The sequence below is a fragment of the Coturnix japonica genome, chromosome 4 (genome assembly GCF_001577835.2).
Source record: "Coturnix japonica isolate 7356 chromosome 4, Coturnix japonica 2.1, whole genome shotgun sequence".
Taxonomy (NCBI): domain Eukaryota; kingdom Metazoa; phylum Chordata; class Aves; order Galliformes; family Phasianidae; genus Coturnix; species Coturnix japonica.
In genome coordinates this window covers 63,416,091-63,433,442 of record NC_029519.1, presented here as the reverse complement: position 1 = coordinate 63,433,442, position 17,352 = coordinate 63,416,091, and the positions used below count along the sequence as shown (strand labels likewise).

Below are 17,352 nucleotides of genomic sequence, written 5' to 3'. Positions count from 1 at the left end.
TTGAGTGTACCCTCAGTAAGCTTGCAGATGACACCAAGCTAGAAGGTAGTGTCAATCTGCCTGAGGGCAGTGAGGCCCTTCAGAGGGATCTGGATAGGCTGGATTGCTGGGCTGAGTTTAATGGGATGAGGTTCAACAGGCCAAGTGCTGGGTCCTGTGCTTTGGCAACAATAACCCCATGCAGCTCTATAGGCTTCGGGCTGAGTGGCTGGATGACTGTGAAGAAGAAAGGGACCTGGGGGTGTTGGTTGATGCTTGGCAGGACATGAGCCAACAGTGTGCCCAGGTGGCCAAGAAGGCCAACAGCTTCCTGGACTGAATAAGAAATAATGTGGCCAGCAGGTGCAGAGAGGTGATCATCCCTCTGTACTCAGCTCTGGTGAGGCCGCATCTCAAGTACTGTGTTCAGTTTGGGGCTCCTCACTACAAGAAAGACATTGAGGCCCTGGAACGTGTCCAGAGAAGGGCAACAAAATTTGTGAGGGGTCTGGAGCACACAAGTCTTATGAGGAGCGGCTCAGGGAGCTGGGATTGTTTAGCCTGGAGAAGAGGAGACTTAGGGGAGACCTCATTGCACTCTACAACTTCCTAAAGGAAGGTTGTGATGAGGAGTGGCTTGGACTCTTCTGCCAGGCAACAAACAGGACCTGAGAAAATGGCCACAAGTTGTATCAAAAGAGGTTTAGACTGGACATACGAAGGAACTTTTTTTCTCAGAGAGTGGTCAGGCACTGGAAAGGCCTGCCCGGGGAGGTGGTGGAGTTGCCATCCCTGGCAGTGTTCAAGAGGCATTCTGGATAGGGAGCTAGGAGATATGGTTTAGTGGTTTTACTGTAGGTATGATAAAGGAAGGACGGCTGGACTAGATGATCTTGTAGGTCCTTTCCAAGCTTGTGATTCTATGATTCTACAAGCTCCCATTTAGTAATAACTATTGGCCCTCGCCTCATGACTGGATTCAAGAATATTTCAGGATTTTTTTTATTTTTTTAATGAATAGGCAGAGCCTATATATATATATATATATATATATATATATATATATATATATATATATATATACAGGAAAGTACTCAGACATTGTTATCTAGAAGACAAGGAAGCCAAATTTTATATTACAGATGTTCTGGCTGTGGGATAAGAAATAAGACATTGCTCAAATTCACAAAAGATTCTGAAGCCTAGATTAGACAGCCTTAGGACAGCCACCTCCTATGGCATGAAGTGAAAGCTCAAGTAACAGAAAAGTATAAGTAAATAGATAACTCTTTAAATTTAAAACTCTTAAATTCTTTTTTACAACTCCTATTTAATACCATGTATCCTTGTTAGAAGAATATTCTTCAGACATTTCCAAATCTGATTTGTTTTCACAAGCCAGGAATTCATTCCTATGAACTTCCTAGAAAAGAAATAAGCCATAACAAACAGGTGTAGTGAAGTAGTAAATAATGTTTAAATTACTCTAGACATAAATCACACCAACACAGCAAATGCAAGTTATCCTTTTCCAAATATTCATGTGCATCTGAAAAAAACACATTTCAAAAAGTATTTTAAAGTGTTTTTTTCAATTTCTCCATTTTAATTAATATTCGGATAAATAAAAATATTTGAACATAGTAAAAAAAAAACAAAAAACAAAAACATACTAAAAAAAAAACAAAAACTCAGCGCATAGAAATATTTGTACTCTAGTTATTCCTGAATAACAGCTGAGTATTTTCTAAGCTCAAGAGCCACACGTCGAGTGCATGATAAGTATACCATTTATGATTTGCTACTCTTAGCCTATCTTTCATGTTAATACTTCTCAAAATTGATCACACAGTGTTTACAGTAGATCAAAGACAAAATACAGACAAATTTACATTCCTACTTTAAAGTTGAACTCAGTCATTTTGAATATATCTAGCATTTCTTGCCATCCTTTCTAAAAGGCAAGTTTATTCACGCCTGTTTAAAAATCTTTATCACATATTACTTGTACTGTACAAAATATCAAGGTTAACATTGCTCAAGAACATTACACTTCACACTTCCTACTTCACACTTCCTAAACTTGATCTGACAATCATACTGTATTACTAATCTTCTCAACATCTTTCTTCCTTTAAAAGGAAAAAGAAAAAAAAAAATAGCTTTGTGCTTTACAATAAAAACAATTTATTCATTTAAGCTTTGAAGTGTGTGTCATAAAGCAGAAGAGCAACAGGAAAAAAAAAAAGTGGGTAAGCTTTCACAACTGTTTGTTTTCTGAGAAACAGCATCTCATCCTATGTTTAATGATTTCACCTATGCAACATGAAATGCTGCTGATGGGATAACCTCTGGCAAACACTTCGCCTTTCTCTGACAGTTATATACATTATGAACAAGAAATATAACAGCAAACCCCACCACCACATACCCCACACTGTTAACTGCACTGTAGCACAACAGATTACACAATAAATAAATAAATAAAAACCTCACGTCCTTACATCATGGTAACGAATGAAACAGAAAACTCAAAAGCACCTTATGTACTGCCCATGAAGAGCTCGAAGTTCCTCTCATAAACCAAGGGGAAGTGGCAACATCTCATTTTTACAAATTGCCAAAAGATTAACACCAATCAGAAATGGTCTTTAAGTTAAAGTAAAAATGGTGAGTTACACCTTCCTTTGCTTATCAGGATGCAACTGCAAGCTGCTCAGATGTAAAAGTACACCCTCTGAAGCTGTGCAGCTTCATCTTGCTCTCCTCACAAATCCCTGTAATACTAATGTATTCCCTTCTTGTGCCTGTTCCATCTTCAGTACTTGGGACAGAGAACTTACGAGAGGTATCAAGAAATACATTTATATTTCTATAAGATTTTAAAATATGGAAATTCATAAATGAAGAAAGGTTTTGGGGACAGACAATACTGTTCACTCACAAAAAAAAACAGACTCCACACAAATTAAAGAAGAAAATCCATGTGTTGCTTGCAGGATTAATCTAGAAGATGCTCAAACTCGAAATTAGACAGAACTCCCACCTCCCACTTCCTGCAACTCCAAGGTATTATGCAAAGGTACAGAGCCTTTTCTCCTGCAGTCAACTTTGCAGAAACGAGTATTTCTCAAAAGATATTACTACTGCATAGGAAGCACCCACGCTTAAGGAAGATACCTGGCTTCTAGATAGGAGGCAGATGAAACTACCTGCTGGCAGTTCTGTATAAAACTTTTCTGATCAGGAAGCAATTCAAGTGTGTTATTGTTTAAAAGGCTTTTTCATCTGTCAGTTTGAAAAGTGAGGAAACCTGAATACTATTGTATTGGGACCGCTGTCATATGCTTCATGTCACTCATTATTTACTTGAGTGATTTATTCTCAGTCTTTACTTGAGACATGCTCCTTAGTCTTCTATTAAAGGCACTGCAGTTTTTTAACAGAGCCTTAAAGATAAGAATTCCTCCTTTTAAAATACTAAGGCTTCCTTGTTCTAAAGCTGTAAGATTTGTAATCTAGCCAGCATTCCAGTATGCTTAAGAGCTCACATAGATTATTTATCTCAATATGCATGCTTAACCTAGTCTAAGAATTTACAAGAAATGAAAACAATACTTCAGACCTTAGAATTCCTTCACTGAAAAAGTGAATTCTAACATGCTTTACTCTTCACTTGAACACAACGGTATGTCAGCTGTGAAGTGTTAGGATTTTTGTGCTATGTTTTAAATTAATATAAAAGAAATATGTTCCTTCTTCAGATTGCCCTTTATAGGTTCTAGCTGCCTTCCTTCCTCACTTACATCTAACTGAACTTTCCTTATGTCTTTAATTCCCTGTTCTCTCATGCTGACTTATCTCTAGTATGCTGTGACTCACTGCTTGTTTCTACAGACACTCCCCTTACAATGTCTACAGAAGCCTTTCTTTTGTTACACCAATAAAAGAAGAAGAAAGTTAATGGTCAACTTCTAAACACTTAGAACAGGCTTCCTTCAGTCAGCATAACAATTTGTTGTCTTTTGAAATACAGATGAACTATATTCTTATGTGAGGTTGTTTTTTGAAAATAAAGCAACAAATACTAAAATCTCAGTTACTTTACAGGGTTGCCTAAACTTCTTTATTTGTTCCTAAGATATGTGATACTTACTAGAACAAAAGCTGAAATTTAAACATATCTTAGGACCTTTGCTTAACAGCTCTGCTTTATGACCTTAGTCTGTAATTATATTCTAATGGAAACAAAATCAATTATGAAGTTTCCAACTAGCATGTGACAAATAAAACTTTAAAAAAAAACAAAAAAAAACAAAAAAAAAAGCCTCCCTTTTTACTTTTTACTTTTTACTTTAATCTAGATAAACAGCACAGTTTAGTTTTGTCTTCTTTTGTTGTTTTCTTTTTATATTTGGTGCCTTTGGGAAAAAAAAATGCAGACAACTTTCCTAAGTATGCTTTATTATAACCAACTATTTCAAGAAAAAAAAAAATAATAATGATAAACTAAGAAATAACAAGGCTAGAAATCTGTAGAAAAACTGCTTATGCCATTAAACTAATTAAAAAGAAGTTCAACTTTGAACATGCCAGTTATTAAAATGCCTTTTACAAAGACAAGACTATGCAATAGAAAACAAAAGCTTAGAAGTAATTTTTGTGCACATAACAAGAAATAGAAGGAAAAGCCACAAATTATTTTCCACCTCCTTAAAAAGTGAACAATGAAAAACAAACAAAAAAAAAAAAAACCAACCCACACAACACAATTGTAAGTATACATCAAAACTAGAGATCATTTCTATGCTTCTAAAAAGCTTCTCACCACATGATGCAATTTGAACCATTTAATTTCAATGCTCAATTTAGTCAATAGTCTACAACAGTTAAAAAAAGAAACATTAGCATTAAGACAAAGACAGAAAATTATCTACTGTTTTCCCCAAGTCAGTGGCTTTGAGATCAGCTGAAATAAGGATAAGTAAACACAGAAGGAACAATTTCTGAGTCAGAAGCAGGAGTAGGAAGAGATTCACAGCATGTGGTGGATTCCTTGCTAAGCTAGTTAACCACCCAGAGCACCACGTGATTTAGAAGTCTGTGCACATTCCATATATAGCATCAACTGTTCAATTACTGACCTCAACAAAAATGTTTACTTCAGAGAACCTTGCCACAAAAGTGATTTGCTGGGTATACAGCAAGTTTGTGGTTGTATGAAAAAATAATTAGAAGTCCACAGAACATTCATATATAGGAACTAATAAAAAGCACACGGCCACAAGTGACTACTGTATCACTTTATCTGGCAGATAAGCTGCTTTCATAGACTTTCCATGAGTCTATGCAGAGATGCTCAGTCTTGATCTGGGATTATTGGAGGAGAAAAAAGCCACTTTTACCTTCACTAGTCAGCTCTAATGGTTATCCTCTACTTAACCTCACTTAGGCACAAAGTACTACAATACACTACTGTAGTTAAGAAGGTACAAGAAAGCTGTTAAGGCAGCCAGCAGCTGTCTGTAACTGACTGTTCTTTTATTCAACATGGTAGCATCTAGCTCTGAGCAGAAAAGAGACACTAGTCTGTTTTCAAGAAAAACAAAACAAAACAAACAAAAAAAAAAAAAAGAAAGAAAAGAAAAGAAAAGAAAAAAGAAAAAGCATGCCCCCACAAGTTTGTATTACTATTGAACACTGCAAAGTGTATTTCAAGATAAAGAAAAGTCATTAGTCCATACACATTTATACTGCTGTGATGTTTTTCACTGGGATAGAGCTAATTTTCTTCATAGAGACTCACATAACGCTGTGTTTTGGATTTTTTTTTATGAAAACAGTGGAGGAAACATTAACATTTTAAGTTGTTGCAGGACAGTGCTTAAACCAAATCAAGGAATGTTCTGCTACAGGAGGCTTGGGGTGAACAAGAAGCTGGGAGGGAACAAAACTGTGACAGCTGATCGAAGATGTCCGATGGGATTACCCATCTGAGATATATATAGGCTGTCATGCTGAATAATAAAAACTGATGTAAAGGGGAAAGAAAGAGGGACAAGTTCAGAGTAGTGGTCTTCCCAAAAGAAAACATTACATGATATGAGACTTTCAGGAAAGCAAAGTATTCAGCGAATTCCTTTGTTTTGCTTTGCTCACAGACACATCTTTTGCTTTACCTAATAAACTGTCCATCAATTCTCTCACTTCTATCTTTCCATTTCTTATCTCCATCCCATCAAGGGAAAGAGAATGAGAAGCTGTGTGGTACTGTTTCTTGCTCACAACTATAAAGCTTCTGCATGTACCTAAGAAGACAAAAATGGTACTGAGAACTGAAACAGGGGAGCAGAAAAGAATTAAAGGCAGTATTCAGTACATAGCATGAAGATTAAAGAGAATATGTATCATTTGTATCCAGACTTATCAACTTACTTTAGCATCTTTAGGGTTGTCCCAAAAAAAGGTTTCTCCATAAGGTGATATGACAGGTGGCTTTTCTCCTGAGAAAGTTTCTTAAAGCAAAAAAATATAGAGTCATACACTGCCATGCGATAAAAAGTTAGAGATAAAAATCACAAGGGACAGGTTTTTCTACTTCTGATTTTTCTTTTCACCTCAGGGGGGTTTTAAAAAAAGTAAAAATTGAAAAACAAGAAATAATTTCCCATTTCTATCTAAACTTCAATTAATTTTTTTTCAGATGATACCCTATATTATTTTCACTAAGTTTACTACACCTTTGTCCTTGCATATGACTTGGATATAGCTTGCATACAGGCTATCAAGTTAAAAAACAAACAAACAAACACTTGTTGTACTCAGGAGCAATAACTGCAAAGTTGATTCCAACTTTGAAAAAACAAAATCCATAAAAGTAAACAAAAAAAAAAAAATTCATTTCTACTCAATTTTCATTCCATCACCAACTATATGTGTGAAATTAATACGCAGAATTTCAAACAAGACATCCTTCTGGAGTCTAAAAACTCATTTTGTAAGTGCAACTCACACTACAAAACTGTTATTTCCTTCCAGTAAACTATTTAACACAATTAATTTTCTGTTATTTCTGGGAGTACTCTACTCACACCAACATTCAGCAGCATTAGTCAAAAGTACGCTGCTCATAGCTTTCAACAAAAAGCTGATTCTGCTTCTAACAACCTTCATCCAATCTTAGAAACTCAATATATCATAGTCAAAAAAAGGCATGTATAATATAACTGAAGTTCAAAGTCTGGATTTTCTAATTTTCATCTTATTTTTTCATAAACAAAAACTAAGAAAAAAAGGAGAAGTGGTTAGGTTACGTGCTTTGCTATTTTATGCATCACTTTTTTTAGGCTCCTAGAAGCCTGATATTTCTTAAAATAAGCAAGTCAATTTTAGATTTCAGCTTTTGGTTTAAGGTTTCCTTTTCCTGAATATTCAAGAGAAAAGTACTAGCATGTTGACTCACTTTTTTGTGAAACTTGCCTCCCAGCACAAGGTACATGTATAAGATCCGCATTTCTTCTTTTCTGAAGAGAACTTGAACAAAATACAGCACAAAATGAAAACATTAAGTGAAATATCCCAGAAACTGAACAAAAGCATATTATGCAATTAAACACACCATTAGGAATATATATAAATGTTAAAATAGTCAATTTTAAGTCTTGGAAAAGTCTCCTGGTTGAATTTAAATAGTACCCAACCACTTGCTTTTCTCCGTTTGTGACACAGGATACTTCACTGACCTCAGTAAATGTCTTCAGAATTTTTTTTGTTTTGAATTGGTCTTAATACCCATTTAGACCTTAGGGAAGTGTGTGGAACTACCTTCTCCTTCTACTTCATAATGACTGACTGCACTCAAAACTGCATATCCAAAGACAGTCTTCAAAAGTGAAGCTCAAAGTGAGTCTAGCAGAAAAACCTAGATCCAGTGTAAAGAAATAACGTTGCAAATTTTTAATTCCCATTGATGATTTTTTCCCTTTAAATTTTCAGTCTGTAACATAACTGAAATTATTATGCACTTGCTTGCGACTGCCATGATGCATTTCATAGGTAGATAAGAAAGTGCATATGTGTGTGTGCGTGTGTAAAAATGCACACACGAGAAAAAAATCATTTTGTTATTGGCACTGTGCCAGTCCCTAAGCATTTCAGAAACTTCATGTGCAGTGGCACATGCCAGTTAAGATCACATTTTCATTATTATTACTGATATTTCAGGCTGAGAAAGCAACCTTAGAATAACAGAACAGAAAAAAAAAAACATGCCTGAAAAAGCACATGTCCAACCTATCTTCAGTACTGCAGCAGTGCTCTGATATCACACTTGTTAGCATGAATAACTAGTAATTTCTCTATTTTATTTTCTCTGCTTGAAATAACAGTGAGATGAACCCTCGTGCATCCTTGCAGAATACTCACTGATTGATAAATGCTACATAAGATGTAAGATTGCTGCAGTTTTTAATGAGTTTGGGGGTCCTGTGCCCTTCAAAACCAAATATAAGTATGTTTTAATAAAAACATCAATATATCTGATTTTCATTTCCCTACTAGACATACTGAGAAATGTTGCTCTTTTATGACTAGCTATACTTGAGACTTTAGAAATACTGACTCATGAAGTTCATATTTAATTGTTTCATAATACAAGCTGGTGCTTCTCTATGACAGAAGGCATACATTCATGAATTTACATACTACATTCTTTTTAATCCATGCCTAAATCTGTCCTCAAAAAACAGTTACTGGCTTAAATTCAACATAGAAGCATCACTTTATAAAGTTATTTGTTATCCTTTCATGTTATCCTTGTTATACCAGTTATGCTTCCCGATGATATTGTGTAAAATTCTTGCTTCAGAAATCACAGAATGGGTTTGACCCAGTCAAAGTGGATTACAACCTAGCTCCATGCTAAAGAACAACTTACGCTATATATTATAATGAGGAAAAAAAAAAAAACAAAATAATTAGTGTCTATTCAAACATTTTACTAAATTTGATGCAGCCACATCTTTCAAAGTTTCATTAGCAAACTAACATCACATATTTGATGCATTTGAACTAACCTGCTATGTTTACAAGGAAGCCAAAACTAATATTTTTCAACATAAACGTTTGTTGTTACTAGTATTAACATGAATTCCAGAGAAAGAGATGATAAACAGCTTTGACTTGAAGAGCCTTTAGACTGATCCTTTTGTTCTTTATGTAAAGCAGTCATGTGAATGGCTTAGTTTCAGAGTGGAAGGATTTAGAAGTGGGTAATCATAATAGTAATGAGTCAAAAGTAATACTGATAAACTCATCAAAAATAAGTAATAAATCACCTGCTATAAGAAAAGACCTGCTTTTTTAATTATTATTATTATTTCTACATGCTTGCACGCATGTAATTCATACATAGCAAGAAAATCTGCTAGAAAGCAAATAGTAGGATTTTTATTTGAAATGTAAAATAAATTTGAGAGGAATTTCTGGAAAATGAAGTTCTACTTTATGTCAAGTAAAAACTATCTCCAGAAATGAATGGAATAGCTTGGTTTGACGTTTGAGTGATTATACTAAGGAAAAAAAACACACAACACCGTACAATGCAGGATGTAAAATAAGAATTTATCAGTGCTCAGTTACTGTACTAAATGAACTCTTGAATTGAATAACAGAAAAATATAAAATACTTACCTGGGGGAAAATAAGACACTCCTCTTTTCCCCTCACCCTTATATAATCAAAAAGTTCCGATTATACAAAGAGAAAATAACAATTTCTATCATTTTTTCTCCTAAATCTGGTAACTGTAGAGATTAAGACCTATTATTTTCAAGATACAGGATGTGGCCCAAGCTGCATACTCCTCCCCACCTCTCTTTCCTCATGCACAAACAGGATGAAAGGGTGTGATGAGGCAGCAACTTGCTAAATGCTGAGAGACTGGAAAGGTGAGAGCTTAGAGCTGGGCAGAGCAGAGCTGTTCTATGGTCACCCTGCCTGCCATCTCACAAGTGATGTGAGGGACAGAGCACAGTGCAAGCAACCAGTGCTTCAGATCCCTTACTGGCACACATCTGCTGTTTTAAATGAATGCAACTTTTGTTTTCTGACTTATTCAGAACGTGTTCGCTAGTCAGCTCCAGCTCTAACCCTCCAATAACACAAACATGTCCAAAGTACTCCAGAGGGCTGCATTAGAGCTCTGGGATTCAAAGGCTGCTTGTACAAGCAAATTAATTGAGATGCTTGCCTGTAGGAAGGCAGAGATCCATTTCTAGTACCTAAAAATTGCTCTGCATGGAAGAACATGGAGCAGAAAGAAAGAGAGCAGGATCAGGCTGGGAACTTCATTAGCAATTCTGATTACTTTTATGTTAGAAATAGAGTCTGTAGAATGCCAGCCGTACTAAGTGTCCACTACGGAAGTAGCAAGTTGCTTGCAGTGGACAGTTTGACTGAAGGCCAAGCAAACTTGTTCACCCTCAGGGCAGCAGCTTTTCTGTAATTATTTTTGGTCTATTCTTTTTTTAATGAGAAATCTACACAACACCATCACTGAACAGTACAAGTGACTAAATTGGAGGATGTCTAGAAATCCACATGTAGATGGAGTATGTCAGTCTCCACCATAACTTATGTGGAAACACACTTGGTGTCACAACCAGCTCTACCATGTTATAAATCTGCCTCAGGTCTTCCATTAACAGCACTGCAGCTCCAATGAGCGCAACTGCAGCTATTTCACCCATCAGTGCCTGCTAAAGGACACTGTCCTAAGCGTGCAGAGCCTTCAGATCTATCTCTGTACTTACTATCTTTAATCATGGCTGCAGGCATGTATGTGGTTAGCTCCACTGCACTACTTTCAGTGCTTTGTTTTTCAGAGACATCAGTTTTTAACTCACATGTGGAAGAAAAGCTATTGAAAGATCCAGAACTTTGAGCCCACTCTGTTCAATCCCACAGAGTTACTAGGAAAGCATATTAACAAATTCAGACTAGTGACTTAAATACAAAATGCAGGGGCTCAGGATTTCACTGCACATTGGAACTCAAAATAGTACCAACTTCCAAATTATCATGATGTCTCACCAGATGACAACATGTTTTGTTACAGGCAAGAGCCACCAGCACAAGCATGGCACAGGAAAGCAGCTAAGACTGCAAAAAAGGCAAGTATATTATTAGGAATAAAAAGTTATACGGTCACAGCAATACTAAGTGCCACAAGGAAATGTACCGTATCAACTTGGTGTGCCAGAAGGCACTCAAGAGATCATGAGAAAAGCACTTCCTTGCATAAAAATTTTATGACTAATATACATGCATGACCAGAAGACAACACTGGGTTTCCCAGTAGATTTCAGCTGGAATTCTCTGCCTGTATGGGAAAAGCCTTCACACAATGTAATTACAAGGAAACCAGCATCCATCAACAGCAGTCAGTTGAGAATATTTCTTTATGCAATCCTATAGGAAAGATATGATCTTTCCTGAGATTAAAGATGCTGCAAGCTACCACTTGAAAGCTCAGTACTAATTTCTTGCCTCTAAAAAAAAAAAAAAAAAGAAAATAAGAAAAAGAAAAAAAGTACCCAGCAGGGTTAATCAAGAATGTGTCTGTGAAGTTTAAGTTCTGGTTTACCCTTGATCTTCCTCAGACAGACCTGCTACTTGTCCTTCAAGATTTTAACATTGTTATAAATGGAGCATAAAGACGAAGAACATAAACTCAAGTTCACAAACCGGAACGGTGGGTAATGAAGTTGGTGACCCACTCACACATCAGTCACTAAGAGATCAGGATTTGGAGAATTTACTTTGATAGTGGGAACACTATAAGTACAGCATATTCTTTCTACTGGCTGATTGTTTCTCAGAAGAAAAAAGAATATTCTTTTAGCAGCTACTTATTATTATCTTTTTGCACTCTGTTCCCATTTCAGCTCAGCCAGAATATCTTTATTCCATAAAAGTTAACGTATAGGCACTCCCCATTGAAAAATGCTTACACTTTCATTTCAGTAAGCACAATTTCTTGGTGTTTCAGAAAGCAGCGATGAAAAAAATTTTGAGGAACACAAAGATCTCTTACTTGCTGCAGAGAATCTTTGCCTCTCCACCTGTTCAAACAATTTTACTACAACATTTAGCATTTGTGTCTTTCAACAATCTGAAAGAAACTAATAAATGCTTGGGAAAACTCTGCACTCAAGGCATGTGTAAACTTGCTAATGATGTTTCTAACTGCTGATGAAAAAGACAAGATAAATACAAAACATTCTCAGACACATCCCTTCCAGGCATAGCTAGTGGTTTGGGGAAAAAAAAGAAAAAGAAAAAGAAAAAAAGAAAAAAAAAAGTGACTAAAAGTGCAACCTCATTATTTGGATATATATGCAGTAACAAAACTTTGCATATGTCTTTGCATGAAATTTTCCTCTCTCTGAGATGCTGTGGGAAGATACACTGCATACAGAGCTCATAATATTATGGGCAACTGCTCATTCATCATATCTTATTTTTAAAATTCATACTTAAGAGAGACTTATTAACAGAGTTAAGTTCTAATACCAAACCTTGGCTTTTATATTTCATCATCTCTTTACAAAAGAAGCAACAAAAGTTTATTCAAGACAGTAAGTGCCACTGGGTAGCATTCTGAAGGAATAAAAATTCACACACACACACCACAGGAGTATTTTGAAACCGAGCAATGCAATGTTTTCCTTTCCCTCTTTGCTCCCCTCCCCCATTTCTTCCTACTGGAATTCCTGAAATAAATAAATTAAAATTATACTGCAAGCATCATTAAAAGCCAGGCTTTGATGGTGTGCAAATACCAGCAGAAGCCAAAAACTAACCTGTTGCGTTCATACTCTGAACAGTTAAATGATGATGAGTTTAGAAATCAGTCTAAGAGGGATCATGAAGAAAGTGTTTGCTTTAGACCCACAGTGTAAAGCAATTTATTTCACCATTATGTATTCTGTTCCATTTTAGAAGAACATAAAATCAACTGCAGTTTTGTGTTTTAAGGCTAAGACTTAAAATCATCTTCCCATGTCCATGTGTGCAATCCACCAGATACATCTTTCTTCACACAGACGCATTCTTTCTGAACGGCTACACCATACAGTGCATGAAATAGACAAGGTGGTTTTCCAAATTTTGCCTCAGTTTTCAGATAAAAGCACATTAATACATGCAGCTGTGTAAAATTCCCTAGATATTTTTAAACAATGTGACTTGTTTTCTTATAAGCTTTTATTTTAAAATAAAAGGCACAGATGATCACAGAGGTTATAATGCACATACTTCTGAAGTTTCCCTAATATTCTCATTTGTGCTTTTAACTTGTACTGAAGCTTAATCCTTCTTTGGTTAGTTGGGCTTTACTCATTCCGGATCCACTATATTTACAGCACATACAAAAAATAAATAAAATAATCCACAAAAATACCTCTCACCCCTACTTTTCACATCAAAACCATTCCATAACTTCTATGAGGAAAGCAACTCATCATTAAAAGGGAACAGCAATTACCTTGATGAAGTTTCAGTTTTGCTTGACTCGGGGATTTCCGGTACTGGTCGATGCCTTAATATAAAAGAGCGGCTTGTTCTTGGAAATACTTTCACACAATTCTGTGTACAAGAATCATACAAGTCATTGTCTATCATTTCTCCTTTAAACTTAACAAACGGTGAATGTGGCTCACTATCAGATAGATCCTCCTCAACTGCAAACATCTGATGTTTGTTTTCCTTGTATTTTGTTTCATATGAATGAGCAAGTGGAAGAGGATCACAAAATGCAACACAGTCAGCCAAGTGCTCATCAGTTTGGTATGCAGCAGCTTTTTCCAGCAATGTATCTGACTCGGTTTTCATCTTCATACTTCCACTTACAGCTTTTAGTATGCTGTCTGAATTTTGGTATAAACTAGAAAAATCTGAGTTTGTAAAGCTTTCATCATTTGCTTCCAATAGGTTTTGCTCTCCAAGTCTGAGCCTTTCTTTACCAGTGTAAGCTTTGTTAGGACGTTGTGCCAATGATGTAGCAGGTATCAAGCCAGACTCACCTACATTTAAAGGGCTTATTGGGGAATCCTCATCTGAAAATGAATATTGGTTTTTTTCTAAACCTTTCAACTCTTTGAGTTTTAAACTGTCACAGGGAAGAGTATTTCCTTGCATTTTTGAAAGAGCAGTGTCTAACTGCTTAAGTATCCTTCTGCGATGGCCTGTAGGCAATACTCCCATTTGCTGAAGTGCACTGTTATTTATTCCCACGCAGTCTGCAACAACATTGTAGCCATGTTCTTTAAAGTTCAGAAGATACTGCCCCAAGTTAATGTTGACCAAGAATTCTTCGATATCAGTGCCACTGCCTGTGGATGACATGATGGCAGCTTCATTCCGAATGTTCCCCCTGACGGTCATGTAGAAAAAGTCAGGATAATTGCATTATCATTAGCAACAGAACTCTTAAATTTATTGTCAGCCAGCCAATAGAAAACACCAGTTTCTCTGAGACACTTCTTAGAGGTTCTTTAGTTCAAACTGTTTTTTGGTGTTGTTGTTGTTTTTTAAAGACTGCAAACCTACGGAAAATAAAAACAAAATTAGGACAAATGAGAAATATCACTGTATTAAAAGGCTTGAATTCTCATTATTCTTGGATAAAATTCTGAAAGGCTCCTTGCCATCTGCACAGTAATTTTTAAAACTTTCTTAACTATGAAAATTTCAAGTAGGTTAAATAGCATAACCTCTCCATCCTCGTATAATCAACTCTATAAAGAAACCAGCAAAATCAAAGTCTTAAACCAAGTAATTTTAAAACATATTATTTTAAATTTTAGATTATTTTAAAACATAATCCTAGTAGCTTCAAGATATGAACCACTTATCTTCAGACACACTTTCACAGTACTTGGATAAAAAGGTTAGAAAAAGCAGACTAAGAGCAGAACCTGGAACCCAGGGCTTCCTCACTGCCATGTTAGCACCAATTAACAGCAGAGGGGTGACACTACTTCATCTTCTGAGTCTTACACACTCCTTAACACAGAAATACATTTTCAACAGGAGTAAAATCACTGACTACAGTGTTCTTAGTGAACTGTGGGTTCAAGCCAGTTTCAGATGAGAATCCCACTGATAAAGTGCCATAACCACTACAAGAGTTTGCAGAGAGAGAGATTCACTTCTGAGAATGTATGAGTGGGTGGAAAAAAAAATATTGCTTAAGTTATTTAAAGAACCATAGCCAGAAAACTGTGGATTGATCAAAATACAGTTCACGGATCAGGCCCTTCAAAGAACTGCCATGAGGGAGGACAGGAACCAGATGACTCCCAGCTGTTCAACTTTGGCAGATCCAAAGGAAGCAGATCCCTCAGTAACAAAGTGGCACAAATGCACAGTCAGAGTCAAGTTCTGGCCTTCGTGCTAGGGACCTTCAGTATCTCAAGTGCCCACTACAGTTCCTCCTCGGTATTTTCCAACTCAGTTTTTGTACTCCCCGGAGTGAACTCAAACCAGCTCTTCCTCCTTCCATGGCCCTTTCCAAATTCATGGTTTACACAACTCAACGCAGACAGAGAAACTACCATTCTGAAGGTGTCTGAAACACTCCCTGAAGCCACATGCCTTTGAAGGCTTAAGGGCAACAGCAGACAACAAGGTTGTTTTTTTTTTCCTCCTGTCTTTTCCTGTATACAAAGTAACTTGGCCCTAGGGAAAGCTGTTGATGGTAGCAACTGTCCTGGCACACAGGCTAGACTTAAGGGAAGAAAAAGCAGCTTCAGTAGTGTAGCTTAAGACTTAAACAAGCTGGAAGTAAAGGTATGACATATACCTTATTCTTCAAAATATTTTCTAACAAAAAGGACACTACTTATTATTTAGAATTGAACTACTTCTGTGCTGTATCATTAGCTCCATTGAAGGATAAAACCTCTTCCGGTAAAATTTCTCTAATGCACTAGAGTAACTAAATCATTATTCAGACTCTCAAAAAGACATAATAAAAAACAGGGGAAAAAAAAAATCTTCACGTTTACACCATGTATCTGTGTGGCATGGTAAGAGGAAAAAGAAAAGTTGAACAAATCTAATTTTTTTCTGAAATGCATATAAAAATACATAGATTGTACATATATATATATATACACACACACACACACACATATATCAACACAGCACTATTCTTATGTAAGTTTCATTATTTATAACAACTCTCTACATTCTTGACAATATATTCAACTTCAGTCCTTGGGCCATCAGCTTTGATCTCTGTTCACAAAGGTTCCAAGCAGCAACACACTATCCACAATAAGAACGACACACAACTAAAATTGCTTAGGACAGACAACTCTACAGGCCAATCCAATACCAGCCTCTCACCAGAGATGAGAGGTTGGTAAGGAGTTAGTTCTCATTGAATGATTCCTCAGTCACCTCAATTCAAACAAGCTTGGATTGAGCTAAACAGATGAATAATCAGCTTTTAGAACAAGAATTTGATTTCCTCAGCCTGAGCAGGTGTCTAAATCATTACCATTCCTTTAAAGACTTCAAGCATCAGAATTTCCTCAAGCTTTTCATGTAAGCCCCTTCATAAAACAAAATTCAATGCTACTGCCCCTCACCCACGTCTATACTCCTGAAAAATATGTATATCACAGAATCACAGAACTTTAGGGGTTGGAAGGGACCTCTAGAGATCAGCGAGTCCAACCCCCCAAAATACATATAAACTTATACATATATACTAAAATACATATAAACTAAATACATATAAAGTCCAACTTTAAACTTTATATGTATATAAAGACATATACATAAAGACACTTTTACATAAAGACAACTTTATATGTATATAAAGACATTCTGTCTAGAAGTTGAATCTATATTCTTAGCATGGAGTAACTACTACAGAAATGACAGAGGCAAGCAAAAAAAATCAGGCAGGAACTGTTTGTGTCTCAGTGCTTCATGTGCTCATTAAGAAAAAAAGTACATGCACTCAAGCATATGAAAAACAAAAAAAAAAAACAAAAAAACAAAAAACCTTCAGTGCTAGCATTTCAAACTAAGTATTTCAAAATTGATGCTGAAATTGGTTATCTCAGCAGTTTCCATCTTTCTTGGTTTTGTGGTGCCATTTAGGGTCTTTATCCCTGAGGTGTTAGCATTGATTTTCACTCAGTATCATTCTTTCAATCTTTCCACCTTCAGCAATGACAAAAAGTCACTTAGGTAAGCAGCTTTTATTTACTTACACTTTTCTGTACCTAAGTACTATGTTTTCTACATGCAGTGTCTCTGCCCACACCTTATGCTGGAACACCTCCAGTTCTGTTT

The 17,352-nt window shown here is 36.0% G+C and overlaps 1 protein-coding gene across 5 annotated transcripts in view; it reads right to left on the bottom strand.

The window, feature by feature from the left end:
• ARAP2 (ArfGAP with RhoGAP domain, ankyrin repeat and PH domain 2) overlaps nucleotides 1-17,352 on the bottom strand; it is a 115,387-nt gene that overhangs the window by 94,905 nt on the left and 3,130 nt on the right. For 4 of the 5 annotated variants that reach the window (XM_032444250.1, XM_015862521.2, XM_015862518.2 and 1 more), the window contains exons 2-5: nucleotides 13,526-14,585; nucleotides 7,442-7,512; nucleotides 6,415-6,494; nucleotides 1,317-1,402 (exon numbers count right to left, since the gene is read on the bottom strand). In XM_032444250.1, coding sequence (XP_032300141.1) covers nucleotides 1,317-1,402; nucleotides 6,415-6,494; nucleotides 7,442-7,512; nucleotides 13,526-14,424 — 1,136 coding nt within the window. In that variant the 5' untranslated portion in view covers nucleotides 14,425-14,585. Of the gene's footprint in view, nucleotides 1-1,316; nucleotides 1,403-6,414; nucleotides 6,495-6,577; nucleotides 6,580-7,441; nucleotides 7,513-13,525; nucleotides 14,586-17,352 lie in introns of all 5 variants that reach the window. The other variant, XM_015862520.2, reaches the window with a different exon arrangement.